At 35.6% G+C, this 17,004-nt stretch overlaps 1 protein-coding gene across 1 annotated transcript; it reads left to right on the forward strand.

Moving 5' to 3' along the window:
* Positions 1-16,978, forward strand: LOC140806328 (protein RST1-like). Its single transcript, XM_073162923.1, has 25 exons — positions 1-450; positions 624-905; positions 1,049-1,132; positions 1,267-1,543; positions 2,432-2,682; positions 2,975-3,158; positions 3,286-3,476; positions 3,614-3,714; positions 5,467-5,542; positions 6,848-6,979; positions 7,058-7,139; positions 7,979-8,051; positions 9,612-9,780; positions 10,022-10,152; positions 10,236-10,327; positions 10,669-10,748; positions 10,831-11,034; positions 11,133-11,210; positions 11,772-11,954; positions 12,408-13,307; positions 13,719-14,015; positions 14,249-14,905; positions 15,001-15,148; positions 15,232-15,350; positions 16,314-16,978. The coding sequence occupies exons 1-25, from the start codon at positions 70-72 to the stop codon at positions 16,662-16,664; spliced, it is 5,523 nt and encodes a 1,840-aa protein (XP_073019024.1). The 5' UTR covers positions 1-69; the 3' UTR covers positions 16,665-16,978.
* The last annotated feature ends 26 nt before the right edge of the window (positions 16,979-17,004 follow it).

The following is a 17,004-nucleotide window of genomic DNA, read 5'->3' on the forward strand; positions in this document are numbered from 1 at the left end:
CTGAAGAGAATTTATTTAAGCGTTGACTATTTCTGACCTGGTGTCTCCCCCTCTGAATCAGTCACAACGATGGAGTCTTACGCTCCACTGTTGGAGAAAACCCGAATCCCTCAACCCTCGCTTCAGCGACTCGCAGTTATCTCAATCTTCGAGAAGATTCGCTCCGCGCCTTCATCCGCAGCCGGCGTCAATGCCATCAACCACTGCCTCCATTCCGCCTCCCCGGCTGTCGTTGAGCAATCGACGCGGGAACTCTGTCGATTGGTCCAAGACTCGAAATTTGATATCTCCAACGCCTTATTGGAAATCCATTCTGCACTCGAAGCTTCATCGAGTCCCCAATTTCGCTGTGTTTTCATTAAGGCGATTGGATTTCTTGCAAGGTTTGGATTCCAAGAGAAACCGTCTTCTTTCAAATTTCATTCGTCGGAAATTCATCCCTTCGTTAAGGTGGTTTTATCTAATATTTATTTTTTCTTACTTTAGACATTTTTAGTTTAGATTGACATTATATCATATTTTTTTATTCGGTCTGTTCTTTATCATTCAAGAAAAGGCATCGTGAAGTTTTATATATTTGCTTGTTTGTGCCATGTAACGCACAAATGCTTTGGATTCTGCAGATTCTTTCATGTGGAAACGAGGTTCAGTGCGAACTAGTGAAACAGGTAGTTTTATTTATACTGAAGTGTAAGCATCTGGGAATGGAGGCAGTTTGTGAATTCTTGGGCCCTTTCTTGAATTATTTGGTTGTTAAAGTTCCGGTTATGGGGCATAGTTCGGCATTTGTGAGGAACTTATTTTCCACGATACTGGCTTTCTGTTGCTCATTTCCTGAAGAGGCAATTCCCATCGTCAACCTGTTATCGGAGCGTCTCAAATATTTCTCCTGTAAGAACGTGGAAGTAAGTTATAAATTTTATTCAAAATGATGTTTTTTGTACCCGATTTACATTTGAAATGTGCCATAAAGTACATTTATCTCTCGGGAATTATTTGATTACAGTTTGTCTTAAGTTTCGCCGTACTACCCTGTCCTTTCTTGCAGGAGGTTGCGAATATTTCTTATGTTGTTGAATGCTTGGTTGATGCATATCTGGTGGTGCTGAGGCAGTTAGTTGGAATGAGATCTGTACGTTGATTATGCCATTAACAAATCTCACACTTCTCTTGCACACGGTTTCAGCCTGTCATTATTTTGTTTTATGCTGATTATGTTCATATTTTTCTAGATAATTTTTTTTACTGGTTTCTCAATGTTATCAGCTAGTTCGTGAGGCTCAATTATGTGGTCTGGCATTGGTGGAAGCAATTTTATTGCTGCATACAGATTTTCGCAAGTGTTCGGGTGGGGTTGAAAAAAATTTAGATGCATCAAGGCGCTTATTGGGTGTTCAAAAAGAGCTTAACCTTAATTATATGGCTGAATTTTCGTCAGTGATGTTATCCTTGTTCTCAATTCTCGTGCAGTCGGAGCTTGAACACGAACAATATCCTGTACTGCAATTGGTTTTGTTTATGTTGAGATGGAAAAATGAAAGGGGTAATGTTTTCTGCTCCAATATTATGCTTTGGTTGGTTGTTTTCATTTTTGTGATCCATATCTGTAGGGTGAAGAATTAGTCCGTCAAAACTCAAAACCTTTTAAGATAAACCAAAAGTGAATTTGATAATCACAAGGTTCCACGTAGTTGGATACAATTTCATCCATCACTTATTTGATGCTAATTAATTTGCAATTATCTCAGTCTATCGGTATGACTAATTGATGTAGTGGAAGCGGATAATAAAAAGAATTAACATGTTGATTCACAGAGAATGCTAGGAAAATTTGGAAAAAATCGAAAAAAAACACTCAATTTAATTTTAATCACTTGAAACGTTGTCTTTACCTCAAAAGCCCATTTATGTAGAACAAATTCACAATTACCAGAATCGGGAAATATTTCGAAAAATAGGAATGATGTAACTAACGTAATTAAAGAAATTATCTTGCCTAAGGAACAAGGAAATCAAATTGGAACCAAATTTCGGTCTTCCAAGATCAATTTATTGACAAAACAGAAACTTACCAAAAACGGAGAAAACGCGAATTTGAAAGTCTAAATGAAAGAATTTGCCCAAAATCTTGTCGGGCTCATGACAAAGTCACGAGTCTTGTTTGTTGGTCTGTTTAAAATCAAAGTAGCCTATTTATTTTCCAAATCCGACATCGTCCAAAATCTGCTCATTTGAGTTGCGTTATTTGGACTTGGGGCGATCTCAATGTGTTAAAAAGGCATCTTGCACTGCATCACTAATCCTCAGTCACCTAGCATGTGCCATTTGGTGTATTTAAAATTTTCTATGGAATGCTTCTCAAACGCTTGCATGCTTCTATAAATGATCGCTTTGCTACATTTATGTTATGAACTTTCGCATGGTTTTGCAGAATATGACATGAATGCCGTTACAAGTGAGTTGACTGAAGAAATTTTGTTCATTTTTCCTGTCCTTGCATTTGTTTCCTCTCCGTCTAGGTGTATTAAACAAATAGCCAGTGATATACTCTCTATCCTGGGGAAGGCTGCTACTGCTTTACTGATTGCACCAAAGAAAAAGCCGGCTGGACAATGGAAACAGCAGTCTATCACAACTCCCGGACACCTTATGTTTAGGTTTCTAAGGAATATGTGGTTTGAGGTATTGCTTAATCACCTTGGTAAAAAAATTTGTCGTCATTATTTCTACTTGGCTTACTGATTTATAACCTTGCCGTTGATCGAGTTAGAAAACAAGTTTGCTTTCTGCTAATAGATTACATTTTCCTATTTTATTATTAATCAAATAATTATGAACCTCACCTTTTGTAGAAGTGTGCTCGTGTGGCATGTTTCTATGAAATTTTTTAATTATTTGTAAAAGACTAAAAGATAAACATGGTTTTATTTGGCTTGTTTTCTCGATCTATTTATGCAAAATTCTTCTGTTGCAGGATAAATCATTGTCGCTTGGTTTGGTTTATATCAATTTATTTTCTAATAGGAAAGCGTACACCAATGAAGAGCAAAATAGATTAAAAACTTGGAGTTCCTCTGTAAGAGAGTATTCTGTAGGAATTATTGAAAAGCACAAGCAGAGTGCGACAATCGCACACTCTGGGGGAAGCTTTTTGACAGGTTAAACCATTTTCATGCTTTGTCAATATATATCTCAGTCCTAACGTTTCTTAGAGTATCTTTCGTGTTGAAGTGCTTTTGAATCAATCCATTCTACATGATGCCTTCTATCCTTTTTGTCTGTCAGAAATGCCTTTGGTACTCTGTGCTATTGCAAGTGTCTTTCTCTTGCATCAACGGGGAGACTCTGTCATTGATCTCTTGGCTATTGGAAGTAGTCTGGAACCTAAGCTCGGTGTTCCGTTGTTGCTAGCCATTCTATTCTACACTCATATATTTTCTAGTAAAGATAAAGACAATGATGCTCATGACATGCTGGTGAGCCAGGACTTGAAACTCATGAACCATGTTCTTTATTTATGATTGTATGCATGGATGTGTTTTTGTAAGAAAAGAAGTGATTATCTGTGGATATCAAACTGCTAGTAATTTTATTTTTTTTATCGCTTCTACAGTTAAAACTCTTAGGTTTGCTTCCGTCACTTGCTTCACATTCCGCAATGACACCTCTGGTAGTTCAGATTCTTCTGCCAATGCTTAACAACAATGTGAATCCGTATGTATCCAGTAACTATTCTTATTTTTGAAGTGGTTGTGTATAAATGCGTGGTTATCCTCTGAAAGACAATATTGATGGGTGGGGGTTTTTTTTGGGGGGGAGGGGGGGTATTTGTGTAGTGATAATGAAACTCTTTAACTCACTTCTATGTTCTGCCCTTGGTTCCTCTAGTTAATCGCATATATGTTAGATCACACGGTAATTTTCTCAACTAGTGTATGTCTTTTCAAGGTTTGAGCTGACAAGCATGCACAGTTCCGTCCTTAATAGCTCAACAAAATGCGTCGAAGCATTATTTATCCAATTTTATAGATGAACTTTAAGGTGAAATTACTTTGTTACCGGTAAACATAACTAAAGGGAAATATTTAGTCAAAAAACACATGGTATCATCACAACTGAGCAATTCTTGTGCTGTGAACCATAATCCAGGACAGCTAGGGGTCCTGAACAACACCTGCTGTAAAAATCATACTTAGTAGGTGGCCTTGTATTGCTTTGTGTAGACTTCAAGCCTGAACCTAGTAGGATACCAAATTTAATTTTGGGAACCGCTGACTGATTTAGATAATATCTTGATCCTCAAGTGAATTTTTTTTCATATTCTTCATGCTTAGATTATGGATTTTCTTAAATTTCCAAACCCTGGCTAAATTTATTTCCTTCATATTATTTGGTTGTTCAATTTTTTTCCAAAAAAATCTTCGTCGTGCAGAGGTAAAAAGTTGAGTATGAAAAACCACTCTGTTACAGAATGGTGTAACATTTCCTGTTTCAAATGCTAATTGAGTGGCACATGGAATTTAATTAAGGTCCACTAATGACAGTTCGAAATTGCCGTGCAAATGCTATTCTATCTTGGTCCCATCGTTGGGCTTATTTTTTTATAATTCATTTTAAATTCCATAACAAATGAGAGTATCCTTTCTCATTATTTATGGGCAAAGAATACAAATATTTTAAAAATATTTTGGTGCTTGTATGGTTTTCCTTTAAAAATACTAGAAAAAATGGAATAGACTGATTTTTTATTTATACTAAAATAAACCGAATTTAAAATTTTGAAATTAGAAATTTATATTAAAAATCTCATATAAAATCGTTTTTTATTTAAAAATCACTTTATTTGATATGAATAAATTTTATCAAGGAAAAACCAAACTGAATAAACTATTTAATTTATTTTTCAAAAATAAAAACCAAATCTATTTTTCAAATTAAATAAATTGGGCCAGTTATCTTAGTTTAGCAGAAATTTTGTTCGTGCCTACTTCGTTAATATTTTTATTTTTATCGTTATTGTTAATTTTATTAATATTGTTATATTTAATATTTTTAAAATTATCATTAACAAATAATTTTTTTTACTATAATTTAAAAAATAAACCGTGTTTTTTTAGCGATAGATTTAAAAGTTATACATACTCATGAATTCATTTTTTGATGATGTTGAATGTATGAATTTTCCTCAATAGTTTCTATTTAAAATTTATCTTAAAATTTATTTTCATTATTACTTGGTGTGAATTGCGACGATTTTCATTATTGTTGTAGGTATTTTACATGATTTTTCAATAGCATTTGAATGGCATTTTCAAATTGCTGTTAGTGGACCATAATTAAATTCGACGTGCCACTCAATTAGAATTTGAAACAGAAATGTTACACCATTTTGTGACAGAAGGTTCTCTTCCCTCTCTTATTATGTGTTTTGTTAATGATTGGTTTTTATTTTGTATTTGTTTCCAGTGTAATAAAAGCTACTGCAATACGCATGATTTGTAAGACATGGGCGATAAATGATCGTGTCTTTGGAACTTTGCATGTAAGATTCTATTTTTCTAATTTAGTTTTATAAGGAATCTTTTTTTATTGATGTCATTAAACTAGAATTCATCTGTATAAAGTTGATAGTGATTTCTAATTGATTACCTTTTGATTCCTTAGATTTTACTGACTTTCTTCCAGATTTCTGTAGTCATTGTTCTATCATCTTTTGCTAGAGTTAACAGCATATCAGGGGGTTCTCTACTTTCACCAATTTTGTACCAATTCTTCAGAAAAAGTTCCCTGTTGTCAAAGTTTTTTGGATGCCACATCTTTGTACCTTGCCCAACACTTATTTATACCTTTCAAGAAAGGGACAAAAAAATTATGAAATCAAATTGTAGTTTCTTTTAACTCATGAAATATTCTTAGAACATAAAACAATGAATTGGTTTAAAGCTGAAACAATAGACAACAGTTATGCTTGTGATATCTCATGTTTAAGGCTGGAGCTTGAGGACTTGTGATTTGTTTGCTTTAGTTTCATGATTAAAGCTATATATTAATTTTTGTGCTCACTTATTCTTTCAATACTAATATTTATGCATCATGCGTGTGCCATTCAGCATCTGCACTTGTGCAGTTCTGCAAGTATTAATATCATGTTGTTCGTCTTGATTGTGCTAATAGTTAGTTTTAATTTGGATAGTGTAAGGGAAGGGAGGACCAGGATGGTTAGCATGAACTTGTTAAAATCATGCATAATTGTGTCTATTGTATTAATTTTTTTTCTTAATTGCAGTGATGGTTGTCTTGAATCAAGTACTATTTTCACAGTTGTTGCTGTACCTAATAAAATAACTTTAAAAATAAGCAAGTTGAAAGAGGAAACAGGGAAACAAATTGTTGAGTGCATGGCCTTTTTTAAAAAAATTATCCAATTTCTTGTCAGAAGATTGCGATTCATGTTTATCATCTTTGTTTTTTAAAACTAAAACCATAGAAACTCGATTATGTGGCATGGTTTTCTTCTTTAATACCCACAGACTTGTAAAATTTTATCTCTACACATGTTTACGGTTTCAAATTAGATGTGAGGTTGAACACATAAAGATTACGAAGATTGGATGGTGGACAAATTGTTATCCACCAACTATTTTTCACTAAATTTATTGTGCTACTGCTACCACGAATGCCAACAATAAAAAGAAAAAAATTGAATCAATAAAAGATGAGGTTTGAGTGGTTTGTGTTTTAATTTACTTTTATGATTGTATTGCAGTAATACTCTACCATTATGTTTTATTATCTTCCTTTTGGACAAGTAAATGTTCCATTTCTTTGATATTCTCACGAAATTTAGGGATCGTTGCATCAAAATGGATTAAAGCGGTTTGCATCTGAAAGAAGTATCTGCATCAGCATCGCCGTTTCTATTCTAGATGTCTGCAAACAAAACCCTGATCGAGGTGTGGAGCTTATATTGTCTATCGAGGTGTGATGTCTTGCTTTTGTCTTGGCTTTTGTATATGTGCCGTGTGAATTGCTCTAATTTGTCTAGTTGAATCACCAGGCTTGCATTGAAAACCACGATCATTTAGTTCGGTCTCTTGGATTCCAAAGCCTTGCTTGCCTTTGTGAAGCAGATGCCATCGGTATATCTATCTTTTATGCTTTCAGTCCTTTACCAAGAAAAAAATGTTTGAAATGCTGTCCAGTCACTTGAAATTATACCCTCGTGTTATGGTATGAGTAGTGTTTGCTTATAATCTCTTCTTTCCTTGTTCTGCTGTTTGGTAAATGATTGCCCGCATTGTGAAAAATTTGCTGAATTACTTTTTTTGAAATGATTGCGTTAATTCTTTCTTTTATGCACCTAGGGAGACATTTATAGTGGTGCTCTTGTCTCGGACTTCTATGATTGCTTTGTAATGTTATATTGTGCTAAGATTGTTATCCTACCTCTGGTCCATCTCCACAAAATGTTGTGGTTTAACGATTGAAGGGAACCTCCAATTACATCTTTATTGGACAACAATCAACCAGTTCCTTGTTATTTTTCCAAATCCTGTCACTCCTTCAGTAACAGTCCTTTCATTGCAGACCGAGCAGTATATATTATAATGGTCAGTACTGAGCTATTCTCAGAGCTGGTTTTCCTGTTACCCTTGTTCCGTGATTTCGATGATGAACCAACCAAAGGGACTGTTTGAGAGCTGAAAAACTCTAATATTCACTTTTCAACGAGCTAGCACCCTAAAACTAAATTACAATTGGCTGTGCACACTGATGTTACTCACACTTGGATATGCACTCTAATTTTAACGAATGTTCCTTCAGTCATGTCAGCATTCTACTCGTAATATTCTGGTGGATTCCTTTTGTCATGACTGGAATGTAGCCCTGAGATATGATTCCAATGCATACTTGCTTTGCTTTTTCTTGATACAATTACAATTTAAAAACTTATGATCTTGTGTTGCTGTTTGCTCAGATTTTTACACAGCCTGGGATGTGATTGAAGTGCACGCACGGAACTACTTGGGGAATGCTCTTGTTGCTCATGGGTAAATAATCACTCCGGCACGTTCTTTTTCTAGTTGCATTATGTTGAACTTTAAGATTTAAATCCATTCAAAAGCAACTGTTGGCCTTTGGATTTATCTTTTGAGCATATGTTTAGGACTCCGTTTGAAAAAGTATGAGTTGAACTCATGGGCGGAGCCAGGATTGTAGTTCAATGTAGGCAACAATATACAATAATTAATAAGCAAGAAAAAGGACATCGGTTAATTGACAGCCTTAAATAACATGTCATAAGGTTCGAACACAAGCTATACACAGCCAGAAACACCTGTTAGTTGATGGGAAACGTTGGAAAAATGACGAAGAACGTGTACAAAACCCACGATCAAAACAAAATCTGATAGAAAATATAAACCCTACAGTTAAAAAATATGCATGAATTCGCAAAAAAGACACATACTTTAAAAACAATTGAACGATTGAAGAACATTGAAGGAAAAATCGAACCTAAATTTTGATGAAATTCTGGATTTTGTAGAGAATATGGAAGATGATTAATATGAATTGGAACGACTGTTAATCAAAACGTATGAAATTCATGACTCATGAAGAGAAAACACTGTGTAGAAGGTTAACAGTCTATCTGGTTAGTATAGTAGGTAAATATTTTAAAATTTGAATATAAAATTTGGGTCTATAAATTATTAAGAAAAAAATTGTTATTTTCTGGGTTTAGTACGGGAAGCTAGACGTATAACATCAGTAAAATTTTTGGGTCTAAAAATTTTGATACACATTTTTTTGGGCCAAGTGTGGGCAGTTAGCTCCTCCATTGGTTGAACTCTTCTCCTCAATTTATTTCCTTCTTTCCCTTTGTTTTTTAAAGGTTTTTTTTATAAATAAAATGAGGTTTGAATATGCCATCAGGCCTGATTTTAGGCATAATGTCTCTTTTTACAATTTGTTTAGCACAATGTAGAGAAATATTACATAACTATAAGCTCAGATGTTTATCTTGAAGAAGGTTTTAATGACCTTAATTCTTCAAGCCATTTGTTCTTGCATGCATCTCTTTTTTGTGTTTTTTCATTACATGAGTTTAGACAACGGATTTGAGGAATACAAATTATTGTGAATGATTATAATAATTTAGGGCTCAGATCTTTTGATGTAATTACAAACATGAATAAGTCATAAGACATGTGTAACTACATGGATAAGACATGTGTAACTGACCCGAAATAGTTATGCTAATAGACTTCTACGAGTTACATTAAGTTTTTTTATTGAGGCCTGTCAGTTATCAATTTACCGTACTGATGTACTCATTGTTGTGTTTGACTCGTATCTTCCTTCATATTTCGTGGGCATTATTTACTTATTTTAGTGCTGTCTTCAAAATGTCTCTCATTCTGGATATTCTTGGAGAAGTGCAATAATATGGATATTTTTTCAGTTGCCCTTTAGGTGTGTTCATATATCTTGAGAAATTTTCAGTTTCTTCTGCTGTTAGCCTGATGTAGGATTTATTCCTGATAAAGTCCTCTTCAGATACCATGAGAAGTTACTTCTAATGTTCCAATACTTTTTTCACTCTCTAGCCTTTCTCTGCTTCTGAAGTGGGGGTCACTGGATGCTGATGCATATCCTGGAGCTGCTACAAGTGTCGTGAACATATTGTGGAATATTGTAACCTATAGAGAAGTTAGTCAAAGTTCTTTGTGGACTTTTGCTCAAGAAGCTGCCTTTGCTGCTTTATTGCAGTATGAGGTAGGCTTTGGGTTTTTTGAATGTGTCAATGGATCGGTTAGTTGTTTGTACTATATTATTATTACGTTGTTTGGCATAATATATTGTTACTGAATCTGGAAGCAAAATGATGGCACTAGGGCATTTATAGTTCTTTTAGAACTTATCGTTATAATTTAAGTGGATGTCAGGGTTTTATATACTTGTCCTTGCTTTTCAATATTTTAAAATTTTTGGCTCTTAACATGCCCCTTTTAACCAGGGGGTGCATATTCAGAATAGCATACCAGATTTCAGCAGCAGGAATATGGAATTGCTCATTTCTCAGGCCAACCCTGAATTACTGAAAGCAGTGGAAGAATTTGAAGTCAAAATTATAAATCATGAGCACATGTTAGATGATAACATTTTTGCTATCTAACTTTTTTGATAGAAATTATAAAATTCTCACATCGATATTTTTTATATTTTTGCAGCACAAGACAAAGATTTGTAAAGCAGAGAAAGGTCTCTGGAAACAAAATCGTTAAGCTGTTAGATGTTGTCTCTGACGTGATATTTCCTTCAGGTACGAACCAATTGGTTCTGTAAATTATATTATCTCAATGTTTGGTGGAATGATGTTATTATCCATCTTTGATCATTGCCTGATGCATTGACACATTCAAACACCTAAGAACCTACCGGTTAGTGTATTCACGCGATGCTATTTCTATCAACTTTTCTAAAGAATCGAGTTGCTTTCTAGTCCATTCTTCTCAATCAATTTAAAATTCTAATTTTTTGACAATGATGTTTCACACATTGAGTTTCAATGTTCAAGTAATTATGACTGGCATTTTTAATTCTGAAATATATGTTTGGATTCAAATATGTACATTCTTGCTACCATCATTATTTCTATTACAGGTAGTAACCACAGGGCTAAAGAATTGCCTGGTGCAGCTTTACTTGTCATCCCTACTCCCAAAGATAGGACTCACCAAAAAGTAAGAAAACAAGTTTGTTGTGTCATGTTTACATTATTTTTGAATTTACTGGCCTTTGAGCACCAGTGCACTGGGACAACAGGATGTGCATGCTGTATATGAGGATGCAACCATGGAAATAGCTGCTTCTCTTCAGCTTTCGAGGAATATCTTGCTTGCTCTTTTCTCTTTGCAATCTTGGAAACCTTTTATGTTGAGATGGATTAGGTCTGGCATCATGGTACTTGAGGCAAAGGCGCATACAGTGCCAGATAAAACTTTGAAGGCTGGTGATTATATTTTGAAGGTTTAATATACTTTTTGTCCTTTTATGGTTGTCGTTTGCTTTAATTCATGGCTTTCTGAAAAATTTTCAATTTGAATTTATTAATCATAATCATGCAGGTTATAACAAGGTTAGCTGAACCAGCAGACCCTCAATCCGCTGAGAATATGGCTCTTGCACTGGGAGCTTTTTGTCTGGTGATTAACATAGAAATTCGATCATCTATACCATATAATCATCTGTTTCTTTTCACCACATGGATCATTCTTATCATGTTTCTGACCGTTCCTTGCCCACGGTCAGAAACATCGATGCTTTTCATGATTCTAAGAACCAGTCACGGATTCTCTGTCCTGCTTTGCTCATCTAAAATAATTTCATGAAACAGGAACTTATTTTTCTAATGTAGATTGTAGCTGGAATTCATTATAGTAAAATGATTAGAAGAGTTTCAGTGTTAAACGAAATTAGGAATTGAGTCAACTGCAAATAAGTATAAATGAACCCAATGGCTGTTCTAGCTCCTATACAAATTCAGAGTGCTCAAGGTAAGTTTGTGGGGAGGATTAATTTTATATCTTTACAGAACTTACGAGCTATGCAAGGAACTTTGGGTGAGATCTAAATCATATGATGGGTATATCCAAGAATTATAATGACATCACAAGTTGATTTAAATTAAGTCTATTATGTTGTGCTTTAAGATACATGCTTTGTCACATATCATGTGGATCCCTGACTGCTATTTTCTGATGTAGGTACTACCACCTTCTGCACACACCATCAAGTCAGCAGCTTCAAAGTTCTTGCTCAATTGGCTATCTCAGTATGAGCATGAACATCGCCAGTGGTCGGCGGCAATTTCTCTTGGGTTGATATCATGTTGCCTGCATGTGACTGATCACAAGCAAAAGTTTGAAATTATCAATGCACTCATTGAGGTTTGGAGCTTAATAGTTTGTATTATTTGCAGTAAGAAACCATTGAGGCTTAGCTGTGACTGAGAATGGTCCGACTTAGAAAATTGGATTTTTGTGCTTCACCATTTATGATTTTGCAACATTCCTGTTGCTTAATATATTATATGTTGTGGTGCATTATTCATTATGCATATAAAATTTTTAATTGAAATCGTGTCACTCGTTCCAATCAGAAAAGTCATTGAAAATTCTCTTCATTGGGTTCCTTTTTTTGGCAGAATCACTGAATCTCCTTTCTGAACCCTTTAATCTATTTTTTACATGTTAGATGCATGAATCATGTATGGTTACCGCAATTTCGATGTCAATTTATTTGGATGGTGATCCTGTTATTCTTTGAAATTGGAACTATATCTCTATTTAGCTGGGTTAACTTGGATGTGATACAGTTAGCTTTGGTTTGTTATTTTACAGGTGGCATCTGTTAGCAAGAGCACCCTTGTAAAAGGAGCTTGTGGAACGGGATTGGGTTTCTCGTGTCAAGATCTACTGACTAGAGTCAATTCTGAATCTAATACTCTACACGAAAAGAACACATTCAATAAGCAGGAAACTGATTTGTTGAGGAAAATCCTTAGAAGCTTAGTCCAGATGATATGCCAGTTTACTGGATCTTCAGCTCATATTATTGAAAAGCTAGCTTCATATTTTCCACTTGGAACAGATGATTCCACCCGACCTGGTACTGTTGAGTTTCTGAGAGAGGATTCTGATAGTCTGGATCTGGAGGACATATGGGGTATTGCCGGACCTATCATTGGTTTGGGGAATTCTTTTGGTGCATTATACAGGGCTGGCGCTCATGATGCAGTTTGTTATTTAAAAGATCTGATCTTTTCGTGGATTATTCCTAGTGAAAATTTCCTGTTCTCTAAGTCAGCTGTAGGTGAAACAGGTTGGCAAATGCCATCTGTAGGAGCATGTCTTGCGATTCCATCTATAGTGCTTTTCTGCCAAAGGGTTGAATTGATCGATCACATTGAGTTGGTCCATATTGTGAATGGCTTCAGGGAGCTAATCTCTGAACTGCTCTCTGTTGAATTATCTGATACCTTCCACCAATACTTGTTGATGGCATCTTGTGTAGGAGCTGGAAGTCTTCTTTCTATCATTTTAAATGCGGGGGTGCACTCGTTAGATGTCGAGCCTGTTAAAGGTTTGCTGGCATTATTTAGGAGAACTTACTCCAGTCCTCACCCTCCAATTATTCATCTAGGAGGAATGCTTGGAGTTGTAAACGCGTTAGGGGCTGGTGTTGGAATACTGATTCCACATTACCGTTTACCTTCCTTGCATGCCACATTTAGTCAAAAGGTTGCCAACTCAAGTCACTCATGTTATTTTTATCATTTCTTAGAGGAGACATTATATGCTCTTCCTTTTTAAAATATATGGTAAAAAAATTTGCAACTTGACCTGGGTAAAATTAAATATTTCCCGGCTACAAAAGATTTACTTGCGCCCACGCCCACGCCCACGCCCATACCCTTGTGCTAAATGGTTTTCCTAGTGGATGTCAAAAGAAGCTTCTGGTGCATGAATTTGAGCGATGGAATATACTGTTTTTGAATGTGATTATCACCCATAGCCAATTAAACATCTTAGTATCTGGGAAGTTTATTATTTTGATTTCTAAAAGTAAATAGCATCTGTAAGCATATATGGAAATGGAGTCAAAACAATTTTATTGTGTTTGTAATGGGTTGATGTTATATTTCCTGGCAGGAATCTTCTTATGCCTTGGGTCCGCTGCTTTCGAATCTGGTTCTAGAGCAGGAATTGCTCACACTGATTCAAGAAATATTTCTTGTGGCTCAGAATTCTGATGATCCTCGATTGCAGCATTATGCATCGTGGACAGTCACATTTCTCAGGCATTATGTCTTTACTGAAGAAACCTCATATGAGGAGATTGCTGTGCATAACCAATCTGGTGTTCACAAGTCCATTCCTCAGGGCTTAGCTGAAGATAGTTTGGTCATGAAACTGTCTTTGTGGCTGATAAATGTGAATTATCCCGAGGTAGGCTTTCGTTCTAAAGGCTTACAATTTCGAAAAATAAAGACTAAATTACTGATTTCCCATCATTTTGGTTTGATACACACACATATATATAACAGTTTGGTACCAGAATTAATATCAACACAATTGCTTGTGCTTTGTGATGTCTGTCATTGTGATCTCATAGGTTTACAAGTTGGGGCAACAAACACTAATTTCTAATCAGCTTTCACTTTGTTTGTAATGTTTTTTAGCTTGGTACCAGAACTAATATCAGCACAGTTGCTTGTGCTTTGCGATGTCTTTCACATGCTCCAAGATTGCCATCATTGGATTGGGGTGCAGTCATCAGACGATGCATGAAATATAGTGATCAGGTTGCCCAAGTGCCTTCAAGAAATTTAGCCTCGAGGAGAACACTCAGGGAGGAATGTTTCCTCTTTTCTTTATCACATGCAAACCAATTTGATTCTCTCCTTGGCTTCCTCGATGAACTATCTGATCTGCCAAGACTGAAGACACTTGAGTCAAATCTACAGTCACTGGTGTTCTTGCACCTGGGAGCCCTGTTGAAGATATTCTCTTTTTCTAGACTAGAAAAGCTCTTTGATGATCTAGCTGCCTTCATACTGTGGTTTGTGTCTTCTGATCAATACAACCAAGCACAGAAAGTCTCGTTAAGAGTTTTATGCTGGAAGGGATTGTATCTTTGTTTAAACAAATCTGCTTTAGAGGCTCATGACTATGCATATACTTTGGAGCATTGTATGGAGGTTCTATTTGAAATGTTGCCGTGGTCTCACTCGACCGATACTGGATTATTATATCATAGTAATTCCAGTGCGGAATGGGCCGAAGCAATTAGGTGCCTGGGGAAGGCTCGGCAAAGTTGGCTATCAAATCTTTTGATGGTACCGTTTCCCTTGTTATTTTTAAGCTTCTGCAGCTCTATTTGTTATTGGAAAACCGCATAGCTTGGAACTGTCAAATAATTTTTCTCCTACAGGTTTTGGATTCAAATTTCAAAGAAAAGAACAGAGATTTGAAAACTTTGAAAAAGATTCAAGCTAAAGCGGCGCTAGTTCGAATTGGTTCCGTTCCTCTGTTGGAGCTTGCAAAATGGAAAGCTATTATATTGGACACGGATTCAGAAGGTTAGTGTGCTGATTATCAAATTAAATAATGCTACATTCTTAGGATCCATGCCAGTAGACTTACAAAAGTTTTGAAATTGCAGTTATCTGGAATATTCTGGTAGAAATCGCTGTAACTTTGCAAGACACAGAAGAAAATGTTAGAAGACAATGGCTAGTTGATACTGCTGAAATTCTCTGTGTGACAAGTCACCCTTCCACGGTATGAACCAAATAATCCATTGCCTTTTGCAATCAGGTTAAACATTGTCGCTTTAAAGAAAATGGTCCATTTTCATTTTTGGTTGAATTTTGAATAATAGTTAAAATACAGTGTCTGAAGAATGCAACAAAACAAAATCCCAGAGACACAGATGACAAATGAACTAAAACTTTTAATTCAGAATACAATTATTACCTTATTTTATAAGTAATATATTGGAGATATAAGAATATCTTTCAGAGTGAATAATAATAAAATCTTGTTAAGGACTAGTATAATTTTAGTAATTACCAAATCTGATTTGACACGCTTTCATTTCTATACCTACTACATGGTGCGTGCCACATCAACATATGCACATTTAATCATACGTAGCATGTGTCCTTCGAATGTGTGTTCATGTTGAGAACTTGCACTTCGACTGGAAGCGTGGAACCTTCATAGGATTTCCTTAATGTTGCTCCTCGACCTTTTCTCCTCTTCCTTTCCTGGAGTTTGCCACGTTGAGCTTATTGTATTATACAAATTTCTGGTTGTCCTAGCTATAATTTTTTATTTTTCCAATGGGGGGACGGAAGGTGTCCTAATGTCTAAAATGGAGGGTTATAATTTTACTTGGTTTTTCTCTTTGGATTTTTTATGATTCCATTTCCTCTCCTTTCGTTCAAGTTAGTTTTGCTAGTTTTTTTGGATGGTTGTGCACAATGATTAGATGTACTTCAATTGATTCTGTGTAACCGGAGACAACCGGAGTGTACTTTCTGTCTAGCACTCAAAACGTGTAGAAATGACACATTGTACGCCTTAGCATATGAAAACTCAAAAGACCATTGCACCCGTTTCAGCATAAAACTCTAATCTTTGGCAAAAATAACCCTTTGCAGTCCACGTGCTGGGTCGATATAACGCAGAAAAGAATGTGGCTTACTATAGTGATCACTTTGTGGGTTTCCTTTTATGCAGGCATTACGGTTTCTAGGCTTGTTATGTGGCAGCTGCTGCAAATACATGCCCATTTTGGTTGCTGATAAGGTAAGTGTGCTGAGTGACCTGCCCATCACCCTTTCCGCTCTCCTATCGGGAACAGGTTGGGAGATGGCTGCTGAATCTGTAGCTTCTTACATATGGACATCAACGGAGAGGATTCATGATTGCGTCACACATAGAGAGAGTGCCGATTATTTACAGATTGACAGGAGCGAGAATGACACTGCGGATGTCTTATTGCGGTTGCTGCATCGCACGAGCATATTGTTGAAAGATTATTTGCCCGTGGACAAGCAGCTGAGACTTGCTAACATGCATTTTACGTGACATAACTAATTCAATAATTTTTTTTACTTAAATACCATGGGCGTAGGGTTTTTGTTTTAACATTCAATATCTTTATGTATACTTTTTTTCTGTAAATTTATGTATTGCCAGCAGAAGATGCGTTAATGTTGGGAGATTTTGCGTTATATTTAGAAAATATCAAAACCGAAGGATATTGATGACTTCCCGACTGACCCAAGGGTGTGGATAATCGATATGAGATGATAGCATACATAGATGTCATGTGTTTGTTCAGAATTACTAATGCTGTATTGCATCGTATGTATAGAAATTAAATCTTCTAATATAGTGTAGATGAATACTTGATATAAGACGAGGA

This window comes from Primulina eburnea, chromosome 11, assembly GCF_022965805.1.
Source record: "Primulina eburnea isolate SZY01 chromosome 11, ASM2296580v1, whole genome shotgun sequence".
Lineage (NCBI taxonomy): Eukaryota > Viridiplantae > Streptophyta > Magnoliopsida > Lamiales > Gesneriaceae > Primulina > Primulina eburnea.

Bases quoted from the DNA above. Each gene is read 5' to 3' on its own strand.
- LOC140806328 (XM_073162923.1), top strand. From the start codon at position 70: ATGGAGTCTTACGCTCCACTGTTGGAGAAAACCCGAATCCCTCAACCC. The intron at 906-1,048 runs GTAAGTTATAAA...CCTTTCTTGCAG, and splicing joins TCTCCTGTAAGAACGTGGAA to GAGGTTGCGAATATTTCTTA. The intron at 1,544-2,431 runs GTAATGTTTTCT...ATGGTTTTGCAG, and splicing joins GAGATGGAAAAATGAAAGGG to AATATGACATGAATGCCGTT.